Source organism: Bubalus kerabau, chromosome 20, assembly GCF_029407905.1.
Source record: "Bubalus kerabau isolate K-KA32 ecotype Philippines breed swamp buffalo chromosome 20, PCC_UOA_SB_1v2, whole genome shotgun sequence".
NCBI classification, from domain to species: Eukaryota; Metazoa; Chordata; class Mammalia; order Artiodactyla; family Bovidae; genus Bubalus; species Bubalus kerabau.
Window position 1 is genome coordinate 58,049,718 of NC_073643.1, and position 23,682 is coordinate 58,073,399.

The 23,682-nt window shown below is 45.0% G+C and overlaps 2 protein-coding genes across 3 annotated transcripts in view; one reads left to right on the top strand and one right to left on the bottom strand.

Moving 5' to 3' along the window:
- Nucleotides 1-11,887, bottom strand: part of IFT122 (intraflagellar transport 122) — a 66,327-nt gene extending 54,440 nt beyond the window's left edge. The window contains exons 1-4 of the mRNA XM_055557752.1: nt 11,736-11,887; nt 6,734-6,800; nt 5,292-5,376; nt 97-175 (exon numbers count right to left, since the gene is read on the bottom strand). Of these exons, the coding sequence (XP_055413727.1) occupies nt 97-175; nt 5,292-5,376; nt 6,734-6,800; nt 11,736-11,776 (272 nt within the window). The 5' untranslated portion in view covers nt 11,777-11,887. The remainder of the gene's footprint in view (nt 1-96; nt 176-5,291; nt 5,377-6,733; nt 6,801-11,735) is intronic.
- Nucleotides 11,888-12,008: 121 nt separating this feature from the next.
- Nucleotides 12,009-21,386, top strand: MBD4 (methyl-CpG binding domain 4, DNA glycosylase). 2 transcript variants are annotated; one of them, XM_055557630.1, is made up of 8 exons: nt 12,009-12,308; nt 13,802-14,028; nt 14,444-15,249; nt 17,561-17,635; nt 17,712-17,846; nt 19,092-19,241; nt 19,718-19,821; nt 21,056-21,386. In XM_055557630.1, the coding sequence occupies exons 1-8, from the start codon at nt 12,216-12,218 to the stop codon at nt 21,131-21,133; spliced, it is 1,668 nt and encodes a 555-aa protein (XP_055413605.1). In that variant the 5' UTR covers nt 12,009-12,215; the 3' UTR covers nt 21,134-21,386. The 2 variants fall into 2 exon arrangements, with proteins under 2 accessions (XP_055413605.1, XP_055413606.1); XM_055557631.1 differs by having other exon boundaries at nt 12,015-12,308; nt 17,564-17,635.
- The last annotated feature ends 2,296 nt before the right edge of the window (nt 21,387-23,682 follow it).

Sequence of the window (23,682 nt, forward strand, 5' to 3'; positions counted from 1 at the left end):
AAAAAAGTCCTTCCTGACTTCTTTTCTAAGGGGCTTGTGCTCAGTCCCTCAGTAAGAGGCCAACTAATAACACCGTGCACATAAACGATCACTTACGTGTACTTCAGAATGCCTTCCAGTTTTGACGTCCAGATTATTACGCTTTTGTCAGCTGATCCAGAAGCAAAGCGTTTGCCTGAAAGTGTTTTTAAAAAGAAAATAAATTTCACTTGTCTTCAGGCCGGCATTTTGCAGACAGTATTTCTTAGAAAAGCTGCTTCTTTCAGGTCCCGAGGAAGTATCAGTTGCTTCTGCAACCCTTCTTATCAGTGCTGGTGGCAGCACTTTGGAGTCAGGAAGTTTGGGTTCATTTCCAGTTCTGTCTGAAACTAACGGAGATGTATGGAGGGCCTGCTGCAAGCCAGCATCACGTCCTATGCTCAGAATTAAGTCATGATTAAAGCATACGTGATCCCTACCTTCACAGAGTCTGTCTGGTGGGTAAAGCAGGCATTAAATTAAATTAATCCAATTCAAACACAATGTGGAGAGAAAAGAAAAGCAGCTCTATGAAAGAGAATACATGTGGACCTCATTTCGGTGATGGAGGTTTCTCTGAGAACCGGATCATTCATTAAGACCTGAAGGCTGAGGGCTTCCCTGATGGTTCACTGAATAAGAATCTGCCTGCAATGCAGGAGACATGGGTTCAATCCCTGATCTGGGAAGATCTCACATGCCACAGGGCAACTAAGCCTACAGGGCAACAAAGACAAAAATAAATAAACAGAATTATTAGGAAAAACAAACAAAAAAGACCTGAAGGTTGAGCAAAGCTTAGTCAGGTGCAAAGAGAGCAGAAAGGCCCATCCATATGGGTCGAACAGATGTGCAAAGGCCCTGAGGCAGGAAAACAATGCACATCTGGAGGGCTGAGAGTAGCGAGCCTGGAACATCACGGGCAAAGGGCGAGGTGGGTGGTAGCGGGATCTCTTGGGGCTTCAGGGCCACATTAAGACCCTGCTCTCTGTCCCAAGGAAAGGCTTCAAGCAAATGAGGCCAGGTTAGGCTTTCATTCTCACACTGCTGTGGCTGGGTGGCACCGCTGCAAACACTAAGCCAGAGAAGCTGCTCTTGTTTCTTCTTCCTGTCACTGCTCCCCCACCCCAGCAGGCAGCAGGGCAGGGAGAGAGTGGGCTCCGGGCTCAGTCTGAGCGGGAATTCCCCATGACGTCACCCGCCAGCTGCGGGAGCGCCAGGAGCCACTGAGCATCCCCAGGCCCTCGTTTCCTCATCGGAAAAGCGGAAGCAACAACAGTGTTTACCTCTTGGCTGTTGTGAGGACGCAATGAGATTACAGTGCTTAGGACTGGGTCTTCTGAAAGAGATGGGAATACTAGACCGCCTGACCTGCCTCTTGAGAAATTTGCGTGCAGGTCAGGAAGCAACAGTTAGAACTGGACATGGAACAACAGACTGGTTCCAAATAGGAAAAGGAGTACGTCAAGGCTGTATATTGTCACCCTGCTTATTTAACTTCTATGCAGAGTACCTCATGAGAAACGCTGGGCTGGAAGAAGCACAAGCTGGAATGAAGATTGCTGGGAGAAATACCAAGAACCTCAGATATGCAGATGACACCACCCTTATGGCAGAAAATGAAGAGGAACTCAAAAGCCTCTTGATGAAAGTGAAAGAGGAGAGTGAAAAAGTTGGCTTAAAACCCAACATTCAGAAAACGAAGATCATGGCATCTGGTCCCACCACTTCATGGGAAATAGATGGGGAAACAGTGTCAGACTTTATTTTTGGGGGCTCCAAAATTCCTGCAGATGGTGACTGTAGCCATGAAATTAAAAGACGCTTACTCCTTGGAAGAAAAGTTATGACCAACCTAGATAGCATATTCAAAAGCAGAGACATTACTTTGCCAACAAAGGTTCGTCTAGTCAAGGCTCTGGTTTTTCCTGTGGTCATGTATGGATGTGAGAGTTGGAGTATGAAGAAGGCTGAGCACCGAAGAATTGATGCTTTTGAACTGTGGTGTTGGAGAAGACTCTTGAGAGTCCCTGGGACTGCAAGGATATCCAACCAGTCCATTCTGAAGGAGATCAGCCCTGGGATTTCTTTGGAAGGAATGATGCTGAAGCTGAAGCTCCAGTACTTTGGCCACCTCATGCGAAGAGTTGACTCATTGGAAAAGACTCTGATGCTGGGAGGGATTGGGGGCAGGAGAAGGGGACGACAGAGGATGAGATGGCTGGATGGCATCACCGACTCGATGGATGTGAGTCTGAGTGAACTCCGGGAGTTGGTGAACTCCAGGGAGGCCTGGCGTGCTGCGATTCGTGGGGTCACAAAGAGTCGGACACGACTGAGCGACTGAACTGAGCTGAACTGGCCTGGGATCGATGCTGAACAAGATCAGCTACCATTATCACTATTATCTCCTCACATCGTCTTGTATCGCTTTCCTTGAAGGAAAAAAACTAGTTCTTACACACCTCTGTGTCATGGCTGCTTATTATTTAGTAAACTTAAGGGAGAAATCAGAAACAAGCAAAGTCATCATGTTTTAATCAGCAAAACCATAATTTGGTGTATCCTTACTTCTAGATCCAAGGGGGAGGGACTTCGTCATCACTACTCGAGTGTTACGAGGGGCGGCATAAGGCACTGGGAAGAATGTGGGCTCTGCAGTCAGAGGACCCACGTCAGGCCTGGCTCTGCCAAGTCTCCTGTAACATGCTAAGTCGCTTCAGTCGTGTCTGACTCTTTGTGATCCTGTGGACCGTGGCCTGCCAGGCTCCTCTGTCCATGGGCTTCTCCAGGCAAGAACACCGGAATGGGCTCCAAGCCTATTTTCTCACCCCTTCCTCACCTGCTGCAGAGGCTACTGGGAGGCCAAGTGAGATGACATGTGTGGCAGGACTTTGCAAAACGCTGACAAACGCCCCTGACCGCAGAGCTTGCTCTGACATCCCCAAGGGCCTCACGGTGCCACAGGCCAGAGGCCCTAGACTTATGAATTCTGAGACCTCACAGGTCGCCCCCTGGTGTTACTGAGAACTTGAACTCGAATAGGCACATAAAAAAAACAGGACGACATGGGACAGCACACCAGACTATCAGGCAAGAACCAGCATCGTCTCTGCCACTGACTTGCTGCCACGTGACAGAAACTCGCGTGACTTCTCTCGGCCACTATGGAGGTCCAAGGTAGAGAGAATGGACTAGGTCAGGCTAACACTGGGTGCATGGAACTGCACGTACACATGCAATGGATGCATTTCTGAGAGGGGTTTGTAGCTTTCATCAGATTCTCAAAGAGGCCCGTCATCTAACCTGAGTGATCTCCGTGGTCCATCCGCACCTTGTGCCCCTGGTCCTGCACCTTCCCAGCAGCGGTCACAGAGGCCCATCTCTAATCCTAGGGCCACATGACACAGGAGGAAGTCGAGACTCAGAGTCAACCACCACCTCCAACTCACAGAGCTTTTGGGGTTGGAACTGTCTTATCCCAAAGCCCATGTTCCTCCCACAGACACTCAGCTATGGGAAGCATGGATTTACTCTAACTCTCAACATCAGTTTCACGCAGCTGGTGTGACAACCATCTCTCTTCTTTCTCACCCCACCTGGTGCCCTAACTCCAATGACCTTTCAAGTCCACTAGAACCTCCCTCTCCACTGCCCCTCAGCCCTGTGGTCCTCTCTCCCCTCATGACTCAGCAACAGTTCAAGGTCAATGTAGATAATCACTCATTTGCATACATCCTCTGCCCCTGCCCTCGCACTTCATCTTCAAGAGGAGCCTGTAAACCTACCACTGTGGTTAAATCCCCCTCTCCAATTGCTCTGCCCCTCCCGTATCTATGCAGCTCTAAGTGAAGGAGAAAAAGACATCATCACACCGCTGAGTTCACTTTCAATCCATGATCACCAGCTTCGGGTGGGCCTTTCAGGTAGCTGGGGTCTCACGACACCTCCTGGGGCCATGTACTCAGCCCCTTGGGCAGGTGGTGACTGACTTTCTTCCTTTGCCCTCAACTCTCAGACACCTCCTTCCCCATCCTCACTCTCAGATGTTGCTGCTCCCTGCTTCACTGAAAGGATGGGACAGAATTCCGTTGCCAGGACCTGCAGGGACACCCCCCAGCTTCCCGCCATGCCCATCTCTGCCCTGGATCTCCTCTCCTCCTCTCACTCAACCACACTGCTCCGACATTTCCCACTCTCCTCCCTACAGCATCAACTGTCTCCAAATTCAGTGTGTCCGAAACTGAGCTCCTGACCTTTCACGGTAAGTTGCAGCCTTCCTCATCTCAGTGGAGGGCAACTCCATCCTTTTAGTCCCTCAGGTCAAAAACCTGGGAGTCATCCCGACTCCTTCCTTCACACGCCACATGCAACTGGCAGCCAACCCTACTGCTTCTGCCTCCCAGCTCTACCCACTCCCCGCCGCCTGCTCTGCTTCTACAGGAGCCTGAGCCGCCAACACCAGTGTGGTAGAATCTGCCCGGATGCCCCCACCCGCACCCCTGCAGGCTGTTCCCAGTATTTAAAACAGAAATCACATCAGATTTCTCCTCTGCTCAGAGAAATGGTTCCCCATTTTCAGTGAGGATCAAAATCCTGCGGCAGCCCACGTTAACCAGCCAGCCCACGCCTGTTACCTCTCTGCCCTCGTCCCCTACTGCTCCCCACCGATGCTCTGTCCCAGCCCCAGGAAGGCACAACCACCCGAGGACCTCTGCAACGGCCATTCCCTCTACGAGGAGCTCCCCTCCCCCTGGTACTAGCTGTCCTTACTTCCCTAGCTCCCCACCTTCAATTTTTGCTTGCTGGTCCCCATCTCGACAAGCCATCCTGACTCCTCTGCCCCATCCTGCACCCAGTGCCCTGAGCCGCCCAGCACTCTCAAGCCCTCTTATTGTGCCCTTTTCTTCTTCCTAACACTCACCACCTTCCAGCGTACTGTTTAATCTACTTATTGAGTACATTCATTGTATGCCTTTCCTCATACTCTCTCCCCTTCCCCTCCCACAACATAGACATGAGTCCCACAAGGGCAGGGATCTTTGTTTTGGTCTCTGAAGTATCTCAAGCAGCTAGAACAATACTTGGCCCACAGACGGGCCTCAATAAATACTTAAGTGACTGAATTAAGCTGAATGACTGAAGTCTAAGAGACTGACTGTCTTCCGAAACTGGAAGTGGTGCTTGAGCTCACTAATGATGTGGGCACAGGCAAGGAGAGAGACGAGCGGCTGTGAGGCCGTGACAGAGACTGAAGCCGAGCAGCCGCTTACCATCCTTCGCGTATGCCACGCAGTATACCGTGTCCTTGTGTCCTTTTAGGGGCTGAAGCAAGGTGCCGTCAGATGTGTCATAAACCTGGCAAAGAAGAGACGAAATTACAGGTTACCCACGTGGCATCCATGAGTCAGAATTCCTGCAGGTCGCTGCCGCTATTTTTATTTTCATAACAAAACATGTGTCAAAATTCTCAGTTTGTACCAAGTAAAAACTACACCGAGAAACCAGACTGGCTGTGAAAGTTGGGAAACCCAACAAGTAGAGGCCAAGATTCTGCATGTTATGTGGCTGGGAATGTTCGAGAAACAAAAGTTTTCATTAACAAAACCATTAATGCTCGAGAAACAAAAGTTCAGTCCGTGGAACTTCCCTGCAAAATTCACTCCCCTGCGTGAATCTGGATCTGTGACCAATCAAGCTAGACCCTCCCAGAGAAAGCCAGCACAAAGAGCCCAGTGCAAGCAGGAAGACATACCAGTGCAACCCTGCCCCTACTGCTGACATCACAGAGAGGCATTTCACACTTGCTACCGCGAGTCTGAGAGTCACAGACCTGGGCTCAGGGTCTGCAAGTGGGAGGGAGTGTTCTAAAGCCCAGCTGTAACATGGACGTAGAATTTTACAGCTGTGTGACATCTATAAATTTTGTGGAGATTGAAAAAAACCCACCGTCTGGGAAATAAAGGCAAGACCCTCCAGAAAGGATCTGTGTTGGAGAAGATAACCTATTGGAAAAACCTAAAAGGATTTGGACTGTTTACCCTGGAGAAGAAGTCTGTGGAACAACTGACTCAGGGCTTTAAGATTATGTGGTTTCCCGCGGACAGTGGAAAGCAGGCTGTCTGCACATCTAGAGACGACAGAGCGAGAGGAAGTGGACTTACGCAGGAGGAAGGGGCGAGCAGGCAAAGGTTCTCAGGTCAAACATAAAGTGTTCTCTGAAAACGACTTTTATACACTGGGACAGCTTCCAGTGGGAGCTTATATTCTTTGAGAATACGAAAAATAGGACAACATCCATATGGAACTCTTTAGGAAGGGCCTGTGCCTAAAATTGGGGTCAGGCTGTCTGGCTTTTCATGGAGGGAGCCCCTTGAGTCCTGTTGTTTGAATTTTTCAGGGCGACACAAATATGAACTGACAAATGGCTCCGTTTCAAAGGCATTTTGATTAATTATTTTTCAACTCGTTCATGGGTGTCTCAAAGTAAAATGTGAAAGATTAATGACTCCAAAGGAGGTATTGTTCACAGGTTCCTAGCTGATAGACAGTTTACCTACCTGTTTTAAATAGCCCATTTCCTTCCCTATTAAAAAGTAATGACTGGTTTTTCCGCCCTTGCCTTTTTTATCTTAAAAACCGGGTCAAATTTCAGAGCACTTACACGAGGGACAGAGGAAAAAAGCACTTAAAAAGGAAACAGACAAAATCCTACCAGTAATCTGTTTCCCGCAGCCACAATCAGCTGGGTTCCATCGGGCTTGAACGCGAGGTCATATACACTAAACAGGAGACAAGACAAGGCAAAGGGACAATTAGCAGCCAAAATGACGAGGCCGGCTAACGGCCAGGAAAGCAAATGTTATGTCCATTACAAAGCACGGCTTGTGTAGGAGGAAGAAAAATAATAGCTAAGAATTGCGTTCGGTTGCAAATTCCATTCAATCACCACACCTTCCATCGCAATTCACTTGGCAGCTAGGGTTGTATTCCACTTACCACTTGTCCAGAAGCCAGACGCCAGACTCAATTCAAAGGGTCAACGGTGGGGGGCACTATCTCATCATGAAACCATAAAGGCTACACAAACAAAGTGTGTGAGGGCCAGAAAATCCACAGGTCATTTACTAAAATATCATTACTTCCTCCAAATAATCCGATGTTTATCAAGTGCCTCTTCCATGTTAAGAACTAACAGCTACAAGATGACAAAATCAGTCCCTCCCTGCCGTCATGAAATGACCACCCTGTAGGAAGGCAAGGCTCAGACACACTCACAAAGAACCACGTGTCATTAAGTCTAAAGCACACATTTTTTTTCACATTTGAACATTTCTGATGCTGGGATGCGTCTTATAACTGATAATGTGTCAGTTTAGTTGGCAGCATACTTTGCTCTCTTAAATCATACAGAAAATAATATTTTACAAACAGTGACCTCTTAGATTGGATGGAGTGTAGAATAATACTGTGATAAAGGCTTTAGGAGATACATTAAAGCATATATTGTGGGATTCCAAGCAGGAAGACAGAGTATTCTGGTTTGAAGAGGATCAGAAAAAGCTTCACAAAGAACACAACCTGTGAAAAAGGCAGGGCTTTCGAGACAGGCAGGGGGAGACTGGGCAAGCGCAGCATTTCAGGCAGAGAAAACCAAGCAAAGACGGGACGGCGGGAAGAGCAAACACGCAAACCTAATTTGACTGAAACGTGGCCAGTGCAGGGCGACAGGGAACAAGGAATAAGGCCAGAGAAAACAGACTGCAGCCATATGACAAAGATTCTCAAATGCCTCCAGGCAGCGACTTTACTAGTTCCAGTGACCCTAGGAAGACTGTGTCAGACAGCACTGCCGTGATGGCCTACTGTAAAAGCTAAGCGTGGGGTAAATTAACCTGGCACCTGTGAGGGACCAAAAACTAGACACCTTGGGGAATTCCCCAGTGTTAAGACAGAGATTTTATTGCCAAGGGCATGGGCTTGATCCCTTAGTCTCTGATTAAGGGCAGGAGGAGAAGCGGGCAACAGAGGATGAGATGGTTGGATGGCATCACCGAATCAAAGGACATGAGTTTGCGTAAACTCCAGAAGACAGTGAGGGCTTCCCTGGTGGCTCAGACAGTAAAGAGTCTGCCTGTGGTGCAGGAGACCAGGGTTCGATCCCTGGTTCAGGATGATCCCCTGGAGAAGGAAATGGCGACCCACTCCAGTATTCTTGCCTGGAAAATCCCATGGGTGGAGGAGTTTGGCAGGCTACAGTCCATGGGGTCACAAAGAGTGGGACACAACTGAGTGACTTCACTTTCACTTTTCCAGAAGATAGTAAAGGACAGGGAAGCCTGGCGTGCTGCAGTCCATGGGATCTCTAAGAGTCAGACACGACTTAGTGAATGAACAACAGCAAGCAGGGAACCAGCGCAGCCAGTAAAGAATCCGCTTGCAGTGCAGGAGACACAGATTCAATCCCTGGGTTGGGAAAGTCCCCACTCCAGTATACTTGCCTGGAAAACCCCACGGACAGAGGAGCCTGGAGGGCTACAGTCCAAAGGGTCGCAAAGAGTCAGACACGACTGAGGGACTAAGCAGAGGGAACTAAGATCCCGCAAGCCTCAAGGTGTGGCCAAAAACACACAAACAAAACACTCTGGTAACTACTTAAGAGCATTTACCATAGAGACACCTCATGTTTATCTCTTCAAATGCATTATTTTATGGCGTCCTCACAATTCTGTGAGGTAAGAATTACTACTCGACTACAGGTGGCGCTAGTGGAAAAGAATCTGCCTGCAATGCAGGACACCCAGGTTTGATCCCTGGGTTGGGAAGAGCCTCTGGAGAAGGAAATGGCAACCCACCCCAGTATTCTTGTCTGGAGAATTCCATGGACGGAGCAGCCTGATGGGCTACAGTCCATGGGGTCGCAAAGAATTGGACACAACCGAGCAACTAACGCTTGCACTTTCACTTGAGGGCGCCTCAGCTCAGGGAGGTCAAGTATCTTGCCCAGCATCACACAGTCAGCAGTGAAAGGGCCAGAATTTTAACTCAGGTCTGACTCTAGAGTCTGTGCTAGCCCTCCTTCCACTCTCCAGAGTTACTATCAATTTTAACAAATTTTGGCTGCTCTCAGTACTTTAAAAACAGTGACTGATATTTATTAAGCACATTTATTTACGTGTGTGCAAAGTACAGTTTAAATGCTTTACACATGTTAACTTCCTTAATTTTCATAACAACCCTATATCTGTTTCACACATGAGAAAACAGGTAAAAAAACATTAACTAACCTGCTTGAAAATACACAGCTACTGAGTGGACTGAGCATGCACTCAATGCAGTTAGAGCCCAAATTCAAATCCAGTGCTCAGTTGCTAGCTATCAGCAGCTTGTGCTATGAGCACTTTTATAACAGAGTTAAAAGATTAAGTTAAAAAAAATTTTTTAACTCAAATCTCTTAAAAAGTAGAAGTGAAAGATACAGTAGAAAGGCTATACGTTTTAAGAAAAGAGCAGTACAGAAAAGAGAAATACCCCTACCGAAAACAGACAATTCCTTGTGTTTAAGATATAAATAAACATCTCCTACTTCTGTTGCCTGCTTGACTCCTAAAGGCATTTCAGCCTGCTGTTCCCTGGAACACTGGGAATAATGAATTAGTGGCTAAGAGCATTGGCTCTGGAGTGAGCCAGAAAACAACCTCCATCACTTACTGTGTGACCTTGACAAATTATTTACCCTCTGTGTGCTTCAGTCGCCTCCTTTGTAAAACGGAAATAAGTACAGTACCTATGTCAGCGGGTTGTTGTGAAGTGACGATGAGATAAAAAATATGAAGTTCTTAACCAGCGCTTGGCACAGAGTGAGCATTAGCTATTACTGGTACAGAGTACAAAGAGAGCAACTGCTTCCAAAGGGAGCCTTAAGGACGTTCAGGACTTCACTGTGAGATGAAGGCATGCTTTCCTCACACAGAGAGGCCTAAGAAAAGACAGAGGGGGAATGGCCCTGTTCCAGAAGCCAAAACAGAGGCTTCACAATGAAGCTGGAAAGATCATGAAGGAAGATTTTGAAAGTCAGGCTGTGGAAAACTCCCCAGTAAATCAGTATTCCCCCAAATGCAACCTTATATGATGAATTTCAGTTCAGTTCAGTTCAGTCACGTCCGATTCTGCTACCCCATGGGCTGCAGTACGCCAGGCTTCCCTGTCCTTCACCAACTCCCGGAGCTTGCTCAAACTCATGTCCATAGAGTTGGTGATGTCATCCAACCATCTCATCCTCTGTCGTCCCCTTCTCCTCCTGCCTTCAATCTTTCCCAGCATCAGGGTCTTTACCAATGAGTCAGTTCTTTGCATCAGGTGGCCAAAGTATTTGAGTTTCAGCTTCAACATCAGTCCTTCCAATGAATATTCAGGACTGATCTCCTTTAGGATGGACTGGTTGGATCTTCTTGGAGTCCAGGGGACTCTCAAGAGTCTCCTCCAACACCACGGTTCAAAAACATCAATTCTTCGGCGTTCAGGTTTCTTCATAGACCAACTTTCACATCCATAGATGACTACTGGAAAAACCATAGATTTTACTAGAAGGACTTTTGTTGGCCAAGTAATGTCTTGGTCTTGTTTTTGCTGACTATATAGAGCTTCTACATCTTTGGTCACAAAGAATATAATCAATCTGATTTTGGTATTGACCATCTGGTGATGTCCATGTGTAGAGTCTTCTCTTGTGTTGATGGAAGAGGGTGTTTGTTATGACCAGTGCATTCTCTTGGCAAAACTCTGTTATCATTTGACCTGCTTTGTTTTGTACTCCAAGGCCAAATTTGCCTGTTACTCCAGGTATCTCTTGACTTCCTACTTTTGCATTCCAGTCCCCTGTAATGAAAGGGTATCTTTTTTGGATGTTAGTTCTAGAAGGTCTTGTAGGTCTTCACAGAGCCACTCAACGATGGTTTAGGTGATAAAATGATGAATTTAGGTGATAAAAACGAACAGAACATTAAACAATAGTGAATCATAAAGTGAGACAGTCATTCTCTTTCGAGACTCTTTCAAACCTTCTAACAAGACACGGGACAAAGTCTTGGTTTGATGCTATTCATCTCAAGCACCTCTCCGACCACACTTGCTAAATCTCCAGCTTTAAAGACAGTACCCCTGAGGCTCAAAGGTTCCCTAGCAACAGTATCTAGGTACAACTTGTTAACCTTTTGTTTCTCCCTGCCTTAAGTCCTACAGTTATCTTACATTTACAGCGATTGCTACCGGTTTTCATATACGGAGTAATAAGGGTTCCTGTAGAACGTAAAATCATATTTAAAGAAAAATAAGTCAGACAATTTTGAGAAAAAACAAACAAGACTATAGACAACACGTGGATGTGGCAAAAAGTTGTCAAGTTGGGAAAACACCGAGGAGCCCAGGATGGATTTCTGAGTAAGGCAACAAGATAAGATTGTGAGGACGTGTGAAGCCGCCTCCAAAGGCCGCTACCTCATACGTGGTGCATCCCCTCGCTCCCACTCCAGGCCTCAGTTTCTGCATCTGCAAAGGGGTGGGAGGGCGACCTTGGAGTCGCCCAGACCCGGGGCTCAGGGTCCTCAGCCCAGCCCGCAGGCCCGTTGCCCTTGGCAACCACCGGGATTCACGCCAAGGCGCCCGCCATCCCCGAGGGCCGGGGCCTCCCGCTCCTCCCGGACAGCCCCGCTCCTCACCACTGTTCGACTTTATCTCTCCACGTCAACACAGCCCTCATCGCGGTTTCCCTGAAGACTCGGGCCCCTCCTCCCCGCCTCAGCAACAGGCCTCTCTCAGCCAGCCACTTTGTCTACCTGCGTTACCCCTGGCAACGCACATGCGCAGTGACCTGCGCGCGCCAGGGTTTCGAGTGCGCATGTCTAAAAAGGCTGGAACGGTGGAACGGGAACCTAGAGGCGTCCGCGATTGGTCGGAACGGTGCGTCTTCCTTGACGAAGGATTTGATTGGCTGAGCCGCGGAACTAGCGGCTGCGGTCGAGGGGGCGGCCGGAAAGGTGCTGAGGAATCGGAAAGACTTTCACCGCACTCATCTGTTGCTTCCAGCCTAGCGCTCCGAACTGAAGAAATTTTCACTTCTTACTCCGCCGCACACCCAGAGCGACGCCCCCTCTCGGCCTGTTGCTGCCGCCGGAGCCCACTTGAGGGGCACGTCTAGGATGGAGAGTCCGAGCCTGGGGGACTGCGGAGCTGCCCCCTCGGTCGTCGACCGTGAGCGCCTAGTCCCAGACCGGCTGTGTGACCTCCGGCAAGTCATTGTCTCCTTTCGGGCCTCAGCTTCACCACCTGTATAATGAGTGTTGGGGGTGAGGGGGAAGTAGAAGGTGGGTGGGCCTTTCTCAACTAGGTTGGATGGAGCCTTGGAGGCCGGCAGGGTTAATTCCTGCAAGCAGGGGCTGGACGAGGTTGCTAGGAGGTTTTCTGGTGCAAGGAGATGACTGCCTGGGAGTCAGTCATCTGACTGGAGGATCATCAGTCATCTTGGAGGACCCGAGGAAGACCTTGGAGGAGATGTCGTGTTAAGCAGCCAGCAGCGCTGGGGAAATGGGTACTGTGAGAAAGTAACACAGGAAGCTGCACCCATTGTTTGAGTACTTGTGTATGCGCGGGATGGGGCTAAGATGACTTACGTACTCCCCCCTTCAAAAAAATATAATCTTAAGAACTACCTTAAAAGAGGTATCACCTCCTTTTTACAGGTGGATAAACAGACTTTGAGAGGTTCAGTAACTTGCTCTTGGATAACACAGATAGTAAATGAAAGAGCTGGGATTTGACTACATTCTGTTGATTTTAAAGTTTGTGCTGTTTTCACCAGAATTCAGTTTCCTTATCACCAAAGTTGTAAAGGGTAAAATTTCTCAAGATCCACCCCGCATCCCGCAAATTATTTAACCCCTAATTGCATCAGAAGACCTTGATTCTAATTCTAGTTAATCACGGATTCATGCTTACTTTCCCTGTTTGTAGAAAAGAAGTTGGTTAGACAGACATCTCTAGACACTCATCCAACTTTGAAAATGTATGATTGAGTGATTAGGATACCCTCTACTGAAGTTTTTTAACAGTAGTACAGGAACAGAAGTATTAGACCAAGATTTAAGTAGATGTGGGTTCTGGAATCATTTCTGCAAGTAACAATCTTCCTGTCACTCAGTTTTATCAATAAAATGAGAGTAATCCTTATCCTACCTACCTTCTCAAGGTTATCAGATCAAGAATGAATGAGAATTTGAAAATTCTATATCAGAAGTTCTTTACCTTTTTGAGGGCTACAACTTCTGATGAAAGTAATAGATACTTTTCCACCGCCCCCAAAATGCACATATATTAAAATTTTACCTCACTTATTTGGGGGGGAGGGTGAAAGAGGGTATCTCACTAACTCCTTTAAGCCTTTCTGTGTATCCCCAGGTTAAAAACTTGGCTCTTGGTTCATATGTTTCAATTTATGCCAGGTGTCACCAGAAACCTCTATAACGGTGCTATTCAGTGATTAACAAAAAAATGTTTTTCTAGCAAATTGCTTGAGTTTTTCATTGTGCAGAGATTTCCAACCCTTTTTGGAAGACAGGAAGGTGTTGAAAAATAGGAAGATACTCTCATAGCATGACTGATCCATACTGACTCTAACCTGTCCCATAGTCTATGTGGTTCCTTTTCTGTCACTGACTGAAACTGAATAAGCAGAATCAAATTAATTTTAAATGAGCTAATCACTTGCACTTTGTTTTTTTTCAGGGAGGAAGATGTTGCTCTGGGGTCAGAAAGAGTGGGAGAGGATGAAAAGCAAATGGTGATGAAAAGCAGAAGTGAATGTAATCTCCCGCTACAAGAGCCTTTTGCTTCTGCTCAATCTGGTGGGAACGTAATGACAGAGTGCCGAAAGTCTGTACCATGTGGATGGGAAAGAGTTGTGAAGCAAAGGTTATCTGGGAAAACAGCAGGCAAATACGACGTACATTTTATCAGGTGAGCATGCAGAGCCGTAAAGACAGTACAGCCAAATAATTTTGTCTAGACAGATGGGAGGAAAACATAGCAGAAATTTTGACTTTTTTGTCTTCACCATAAAACCATCATGGATTCTGTTCCTTTGTTGTCACTGGTTAGTTATATCAGGTGAGCTGGGGACAAATACTTAACATTTTCTCTGACTGCAAATGGTTACTGGGAAGACTGCACTTGAGTTATATTTGTAAAATTGTGTTATATTATCAAAAAGGAAGCTATTTAAAAGCACCTTTTTAGCAGTTTTTTATTTTAAATAGCAATGTCCATGGCAAAATTTGAAGGTTATTAATAAAACATCTGAAATGTGACGCAGTTCTTTTTAAAAGTCACTTTTATTTACTAGCAGTAAGTGTCCTTTAATGTCATTTTCTAGCCCACAGGGACAGAAGTTCAGATCCAGAGTTTCACTTGTTAATTATCTTCACCAAAGTGGAGAGACTTCTCTTAAGCCAGAAGACTTTGATTTCAGTGTACGTCCTGAAAGGAGCATCAAGTCAGGATGTAAAGGCCGAAACAGAGCAGCTCTGACATTCCAACTGCAACACCAAAGTAGCAGTTCAAACCGGAACCTCAGGACACGGAGCATGAGGAAGAAAGATGTGTTTCCCCTGCCAAGTACTTGTTTGGAATTGCAGGATAGCAGAGAACCACCTAACTTGAAAGAAGATGAGGGTGTTCATGATATTGCCTCCAAAAAGGTTAGCAAGTCCAAAAGAAAGGTGACTGTTTTGAAAGAGATTCAAACTAAGAAATCAAAAACAGGGTGCCGCAAGAGTCTTCCTGATCCTGTCCAAAGTAACAGAGAATCTCAAAGTGAACCTGTTGCACAGGAAAGTCACCTTGAGGGAACTTGCTGCATCTCTGATGCCAGAGCCAGCGACCAGGCCCTCAGTGTGACCACTGAAGAGGAGAGGCTTGGTAAAAAAAAATCATCGTGTTTGGGACCAAATGGTGAACAGATCCCTTCTGGCATCGTAAGCAAATTATGTCCGGCTGAAGAAGCAAAACCCAACAATAACTGTGAGGACACCACCTTTTTAGAATCTGAGGAAATAAGAACCAAAGTAGAAGCTGCGGAGAGGAAGGAGCATTTGCATATGGACATTTCAGAAGGTGGCTCTGAAACAGACGACAGCTCACAAACACAGAAAAACCCTACGTCTGCGAAAGTATCTCAAGGTATTCAGTGCACTAAAGTGCTGTGAAAGGCGCGATGAGGAGTTGGCACTTCCTGCCTATAGACAGTTAGGATGTGGGAACAGAATGAAGCTCTTGAGCCATGTTATCAGATACATCCTACCAGTTGGTCCTAGTGCTTTGTCTAACTGATGTTTAAGCCCTTTTGCATGGCAGAGAAGGGATCGGCGGGCTGCCACTCTGATGCCCCCAGCAGAGGACAGTTGTGCCACAGACAGTTGCTACCATGGCTCCCTGGTACAACACCTGGGACTCTCGTCAATAGTGCTCTCCCTTCTTCCCTTTTGTCCAGTAATCTTATAACTTTAGAGGGGAAGAAAAGGCTGCCCTTCTGAGGTTTGAGGAAGACTCCTTTTATACGTAAACTGTTGGAGATTAGCCAATATCTTCTCTTTGCACCCTTGTAACTTATTACTGATATGTGACTTCCAGTTTAATTTTGCATGTATCACAATCATTTTTATTTTCTGTTGTAATGCTACTCTAAAATGCTTTAGAGCTCTAAATAATTCAAAACTAATCACATAGTTCATCTATTATTTGTAATATGCTCTTAATACAGAGTTCAGAGCTTAGCAGTTTTGCCTTTATGATACTTCAGTGAATAGGAGATGAAAAGGAGACCTTTGAGCAGCCCTCTCTTAGTTATTCATTATGCCATTATGATATAATGAATAACTCCTTTAAAGAAGAACAGTAATTTTACTTGAAGTCCTATGGGGAGACAGTGTGGACAGACCCGTAGAGCAGGTGGTTAGACTTGGTTCCTTCTCTTGGTCCCCCTCATGGTTTTATTATGTCTTTCCTGTGCCTGGAGTTTCTCTGCCTTCAATAGAAGATGACCACATACACCTAGGAATTGCATAAAAATTCTTCAGATCTGTCCTTTAAAGACCTTGAACTTCCTAAAGTCTTGACATTTATGTAGATTTACTGCTAGTACAATGAGCAAGTAAAATACTGAAAACATCCTTTCATGACTAAAGTGGAAGTATTCTGTTCATCGCATGCATAAAGTCCATTCTTAACATGAGATGATACGTTTACTGTAGGTAATAATAGGTGTCTGACGGAGTAGTAAAGACTTCCCCATTGTCTTAGTTATAAACTGCCAAGTGAACTGAACTTAGTCTCCTATTAATAAGAAGGCTTAGACAGCATATACTTATAGGAATCCGCAGAAGAAATTAGCAAGTAGGTAGTAAGAGCAGTTTCTGTTGTTCTAACTCTTTTTACTTTCCACTGGGCTTTGCCTATTCAAACTAGAATAGCAAAAAAACCCAGACTGATTACCTGGAGACATGGATACGTATCCCAATCTATAGTGAGTCTCGCTGTTGTTCAGATAGTTGCTTAATTTCTAAGCCTTAAGAGTCTTCATCTGTAAAATAACAAGTGGTAACTTCACTAGTCCTGTTTTTCACATCATGAATGTTGTAAAATGGAAAGTGAAAAAGATGGCTTTGTGCTAGACAAACACAAGGTATTATTAACTGACATGCAAATTTAGAGGGTATGGCTCTAGCGAGTATTAAATGTGATGATTTTAGAAACTCGAGAGGCCTAACAACGGTGGTTAAAGAGTCTTTGGTAAATTGCACATCCCAATAGATAGTGGCCTCCGGCAGTCCAAATCTTTGGGGTTTTCTGCAGGTTCTGTTTTACCTGTATCCTTTTTTGTTGTTTTTCTGATAAAAGTATTCACTGCAGAATATTTGAAAAATACAGAAAATTACAAGAAAAGTTAACAACAACCATTATATCATTTTGGTTTATTTCCTTCTAATCGGTATCATTTTTTTTTTTTTAATTGGGATCATGTGTTGAGTATTGCTTTTTTCACTTAAAAATTAATGACATGGGAAAAAAATTCATGATCTAGTCTTAAAATATTTTAATGACAAGAGAACTAGTATAACAGTGGTTAAAGGCATGGACTCAGGAGCCTTGTTGCCTGGATTAGAATTTCAGCTCTAACCACTAATTAAATAGAACAAAGAAGTATAGCTAATAAGAAAAAAAAAAAAGAATTGCAGTTCTGACACTTACTTTGGGCAAGTTACCTAGCCTTTCTGTTCCTCAATTTCCCTATCTTCAAAGTGCAGATAAAATAGGACCTGCCTAGCTCCTAGGTCATTAGTAGGATTAAATTGGTTAATTTTTGTGAAGCTTAGAATAGCGCCTGGGGCATTCTAAATGCTCTTTAGTAGTAGTGGACTGTTATTTGCAGTCCTGAATATTTCTGTAGACTGAACCATAGATTCTGTAAACAATGTTCACTCTTCCTTTTCAGAAGACACCATCCCACGGACACAAATAGAAAAAAGGAAAACAAGCCTGTATTTTTCCAGCAAATACAACAAAGAAGGTATCCCTTTTCCCATCAGAAAGCAGACTTTAAATCTGCTTCAGGTGTTCAGCTCTGATACGGTGTGTTTGTTTAGCTCTTAGCCCTCCACGACGCAAGGCCTTTAAGAAGTGGACACCTCCGCGGTCACCTTTTAATCTTGTCCAGGAAACTCTTTTTCATGATCCGTGGAAGCTCCTCATTGCAACTATATTTCTCAATCGGACCTCAGGTTTGGGATTCTTTTCATCTTTGTCTTGGTAGAGACACTGTGTTGGGGAGAATTGGTTAGGAGGCCTGGCCTCAGGTTTGATTTTGACCTCAGGTGAGGCCTTTTAACCCTCAAATTTTTCACCTATGAGAAAGTTAGACTAGATAATCTCCAGCAGCTTTTTTCGTTTTTTTATAATTAAATTTATTTATTTATTTTTATTTTTTTCTTACCAGAAGGATTTTATTACCTAAAATACATCTAAATCCTTTATTATACCTTCTGGTAAGTTGTCCAGTTTGGGAAAACTTTTCAATTTCCAGACATCTGCTGCTGCTGCTGCTGTTGCTAAATCGCTTCAGTCGTGTCCGACTCTGTGCGACCCCATAGATGGCAGCCCACCAGGCTTCCCGTCCCTGGGATTCTCCAGGCAAGAACACTGGAGTGGGTTGCCATTTCCTTCTCCATAAATTTATTTATTTTTAATTGAAGGATAATTGCTTTATAGTACTATGTCTGTGTGTCTATTACCAGCCTTCTTTTGCATTAAGGAGCAAATTGTCATTTATTTTCTGCTTCCAAATTATTTTTGGTCATCAGTGAAAATCAGTTACTTAACATTCCTCATCTCTCTGTCATGTATAAATGCACTTCTTTTTCATTGGATGCTTTCTTTAACGTCATCGGCATCTTTGTGTTCTGTATGCTTTTACACTAGTTATCTGATGATCTGATTATTTAAACTGACATCATGCAAGGTCAGGTTTCAGCGTAATCTGGACAACTAACCAAATAGGTTAATGATGTTAGGTTTCGACCCTGAAAATGGTTGCTGTTTATTTAGTTAATGTCTTCTTGTGCATGCTTGATCGCTCAGTCGTGTCCGATTCTTTGCAACCCCATAAACAGTAGCCTGCCAGGCTCCTCTGCCCATGGGATTCTCCAGACCAGAATATTGGAGTGGGTTGTCATTCGCGTCTCCTGGGGATCTTCCCGACCCAGGGGTTGAACCCAGGTCTCCCACATCGCAGGCAGATTCTTTACCATCTGAGCCACCAGGGCAAGTTTCATATACAGAGTTTTTTGTTTTCATTGTTTCTTTCTTGTTAAACCACCGATTAGAAGACATTGGTTTCCCAGATGGCTCAGTGGAGATGCAAGAGACACTTTTCAGTTTCATGTGAGATTTATAGATAAGGAAGTACCTGCACCTAAAATCAACCCATCCGGAGGCATGTAATCACATCCTTATTTTTAACTTCCCAGGCAAAATGGCCATCCCTGTGCTCTGGCAGTTTCTGGAGAAGTACCCTTCCGCTGAGGCTGCAAGGACTGCAGACTGGAGAGATGTTTCAGAACTTCTTAAACCTCTTGGTCTCTACGATCTTCGAGCAAAAACCATTATCAAGTTCTCCGGTAACTTCACCCATACACCCAAAGGAGAAAACATAAAAATGTGCCTATTTAAGTGAGAGCCGCACCTTAAATTTCAGTGTCCTCAACTGCGACATTAATAGAGATCTTTTAGCCCAAGCTCCAGAGGCATTTGAAAATCGTTCACTTGCCCCACCCACGGTCTCCCACTGACCCAGAATATAAATCTTTGCCCAGCACTGGGTCAGGCTGTGTGAGCAGGATTAGGGGAAGAAGGCAGTGAAGCAGAAAGCCCAGCTGACCTCTGGGATGTTACCTCTGTCCAGTTAGCCCAACTCAAGACAATAAGATGAGTTCGTGGTAGACGAGCAGAGCCGACAGGACTTGTGCTGCAGGAATTCAGAAGGAAGCAGTCACCACTGAGGCTATTAGGAGACACGCTTTCCTGTCCCTTTCTCCTTTTTAGGGAAAGGGTTTTTCTAGAGGCTGACCTGATGTGTGGGGTGTTGTATTCTCAGATGAATATCTGACAAAGCAGTGGAGGTACCCAATCGAGCTTCACGGGATTGGCAAATACGGCAACGACTCATACCGAATTTTTTGCGTCAATGAGTGGAAGCAGGTAAGGCCCAGCTCCAACATATTGTGTCTCTGGGGCAAAATAAGTCCACCGTGGTGGTTCAGACTATTTCTTGGATCTAACTCGCTATTACGGTCACAACCAATTTCACTCCAAGCTGGAGGGGTAGTGGAGGCTTGGGGTTTATTGATGGCAGGAGAGGGTCTAGAGGTTTTCCCGAGTTGATGACGATTCCCTGGCCTCTGAGTGACCCCATCGGTGTGCCTCTTCTGGGCCTTTCCTGTCGTTCCCATTCACGTACTGTCTCTAGGCCGGATGCAGTTTTCCTCATGTCACGGTTGTACTTAGCTTCACAAGCCCACCCCTGGAGAGCAGGCAGGCGTGGGATTAGGTGGTCTCAGTTTGTATGGTCTATGGGTCCTTCGTCAGCTGCCCATTCTGTCGAGCATGCCCAGCCTGCAGGCATCCAGGAGGCATCCTGGCCACCGGTAGGCACTGCCTCAGAGCCTGGTACGCTAACTCCCTCAACCTGTGACTTTCTTGAAGCATTCAGCTGCTCGGCCTAGCCAAGCCCAACCCTGCTTCACCGTGTATTGTGACCTGAGCAGGTTGTTTAAAACTCTCAGAGTCTATAACCTCCTTCTGGAAAAATAGCCTATTAATATTTGACTCACGTTATCACCACCTCACACACTGAGTCCTGGGGAAGATCAGTTCCAAACTGGAAAGTATCTTGTAAACTGTGAAGGATTCCTTTGATGTAAGGTGTAATTCTAAACATTCGTGAATCCCGTTAGGTTACAAATTATTATAATTTTTCAGGTATATTATCATAAGATACTGTTCTCCCACCATATCTTTATTTTTTTTAATACTTTTTATTTATTTTACTTATTTTTGGCTGCACTGGGTCTTCTCTGCCTTGTGTGGTGTCTGGGTGCAGTGAACAGGTGCTAGTCTTCATTAGGGTATATGGGCTTCTCGTTCCACCGACTTCTCTTGTTGCGGCGCCTTCTCTTGTTATAGAGCACAGGCCCTAGGGTGCATGGACTTCAGTAGTTGTGGTGCGTGGGTTTAGTTGTTCTGCATGTGGGATCTTCCCAGACCAGGGATCAAACCTATGTCCTCTTCATTGGTAGGTAGATTCTTAACCACTGTGCCACCAGGGAAAACCCGCCCCCACCACCACCACTATATCTTTAAAAAGCCAATTTAATAAATGCATTTCTGACAAACTTACATAAGGCATCTGTCTTCTGTGTTGTATTTCTTCCAGGTACACCCTGAAGACCATAAGTTAAATAAATATCATGACTGGCTTTGGGAAAATCACGAGAAATTAAGTCTATCTTAAAAACTCTCTGAAGTTTTCAGACTTGTTTTTTATACATCGCTTTGCACTTTGATTCTTCAGAGCTCCATTAAGCACAACCACCTTTCCAGGCGTATAGATTTTAATCAGCCCAGCTACTACCAACCTACTGTGTTTTCTTAATGTGTGTACCACTGGTAGATCTTCGCTACTGAATGTGCTGGAACATGTTTTAAGAGTTTTTGGTTTTTGTTTTAAGAAAAAATAAATTGTTATTTGACAACAATCCTAAAAATGTAAATGTATGTGACTTTCCAATAATGAAATGTGATTTGAGGTTGGAAAAAAACTCTTAGTTACCGACAATATAAAGCAAATTTCTATCAACCTTGTTTGAGGGAAGATTAGACTTTCTGCTCTCTTTCTATAGAAAATGATACCATTGCTGTTTAGTCACTAAGTTGTGTCCAACTCTGTGCAACTCTGTCCGACTGTAGGTCACCAGGCTCCTCTGTCCATGGGGATTCTCCAGACAGGAACACTGCAGTGGGTTGCCATTTCCTCCTCTAGGGGATTTTCCTGACCCAGGGAGTGAACCTACGTCTCCTGCATTGGTGGGTGGATTCTTTACCACTGAGCCGCTAGGGAAGCCCTATTAATAAAAATATTTTTATTAAAAAACACCTTCTGTGAGGGTGATCTGGCCGTGTCATGTCACCCCACTGACTGCCAGGGTTGATTTGACTGGTTGGTTGGCTAGGCAAGCTGCACGTTCAGCTGAAGAGGACAACCTTCTCCAATCGAGGAGGACCGTTCTTTGATCAAGGATATATGAGTACCTGCACTCCCCTGCTAGGACCTCCAAACAAGCTCTCAAGGTCCATTTATAGGAGAACATAGTGTATTCAAGCTTCCAAGACTCCAGACACATTCCCCCCAAAAAAACGCCAACCCCCAAGGAAAAATTAGATGATTTTGTCATCGTGTGTGTGTGTTTTTATAGGCCCTTTCCTTCTATTCTTTTTTTTTTTTTTTTACTGTACCAGGTCTTAGTTGCAGTATGTGGGATCTAGTTGCCCAACCAGGTATCAAACCCAGGCCCCCTTCATTGGGAGCACAGAGGCTTAGCCACCGGGGAAGTCCCTGTCATTATGTGTTCTTAAGGACTCTCGGTTGACTTTTAGGAATTGGAGATTTGACCCCGGCATCCATTGATAACCTAGTGTGAATACCTGCCTGCAATTATGTTTCAGAGTCTTGGTTTCTGACTCATGTGTTCACTGTGATCCCCATGTGAAAACTCAAGCATTTACCCATCTCTCATCTTCCAGCTGGAGGACAGGACCTTTTTAGTTTTATGCCATTTTTAATACAGGTATTATCATGGTATAACCCAAATACTAAAACATTTACTTTAGAAGGAACTCATAAAACAAATGAAAATCTAAGTTATCAAGCCTCAATTTTCATTCATTTTAAGATGAGAGGGTAACAGGCAGGGAGGCCAGGGGTTTCCAAACTGAGGAAATAGGCTGCAAGTGTCAGACATTTTTTCTCTCTCTCTTAAGTGGCGGGAGGAAACAAACAAGTGTTAAGATTTTTCCCCTTCTCTATACAAATGTAAAAAGAGGTTTCTCTTAAAATTATGTGTTGCCATAATGACACCTGGTTCCACCTGAACTTAACTTTTCTCAAATGCATTTTTCTTGAGCTAACCGATGCATTTTTCTTACGGATATATTTGTCTTGAGCTATGTTAGTGAACTATGTATTTACCCTAGACTCCGTCTTCAAGTTGGTTCCGCCTAAAGGCTCAGAACCGACTTGACAAACCAGTATGTTATACATTGTTCTCCTAATCTATGTTAATGAAACTGTATATTTGCTTGGAAATCTGCCTTTCTTCAAGATTCATGTCAGTGGTTTTATAGCCTGAGATGACTCACCTGGTGCCAATGTTATCTCAAAATACATGTTGTGGGTGAGGGACCTGGTGCCATTCTCTGAGTTTGAGACATTTCCTTTCTCTAATTAGCAGACTGCTAGTAGCTATATAACATCCAGCTAAAGACTAGCAGGGGGGCACTCTTTCTGCCCCCTTCTGATGTCTATGTCAGAAGCTTTCTCTATCTCTTTCATACTTTAATAAACCTTTATTACAAAAAAGCTCTGAGTGATCAAACCTCGTCACTGGCCCCGGATTGAATTCTCCAGAGGCCAAGAATCCCGGCGTCTTAGGTGGTTCAGCAACAACCTTCTAAGGGCATAATTTGCAAATTAAGCTGATTGAATAAATGAAAAATAAATTGTTAGGAAAACTGCTTTTGTTGTAGGGTAGAGCGTGAGCAGAACAAGGAGACGCTGCTGCAGAGCACTGGCTGTTGCCACTTCAGTGAATGAGTTCCATTTTTTAGAGAACGATGGATTTTGAACAGAGCGGGAAAACTGGCCACACACAGCTGCAAGGCAAGCATCCGCTTCATAACCTCCCATCACATTTTTATGTAACAGACACCAGAGTAGCATTCACTAAGTGCGAAGGTCTGTGCTGGCTCTGTGGGGACTTTCACAGGAAAGAGAAAAGTAAAAAT

Bases quoted from the DNA above. Each gene is read 5' to 3' on its own strand.
- MBD4 (XM_055557630.1), top strand. From the start codon at position 12,216: ATGGAGAGTCCGAGCCTGGGGGACTGCGGAGCTGCCCCCTCGGTCGTC. The intron at 14,029-14,443 runs GTGAGCATGCAG...GTCATTTTCTAG, and splicing joins TACGACGTACATTTTATCAG to CCCACAGGGACAGAAGTTCA. The intron at 15,250-17,560 runs GTATTCAGTGCA...CTTCCTTTTCAG, and splicing joins GTCTGCGAAAGTATCTCAAG to AAGACACCATCCCACGGACA.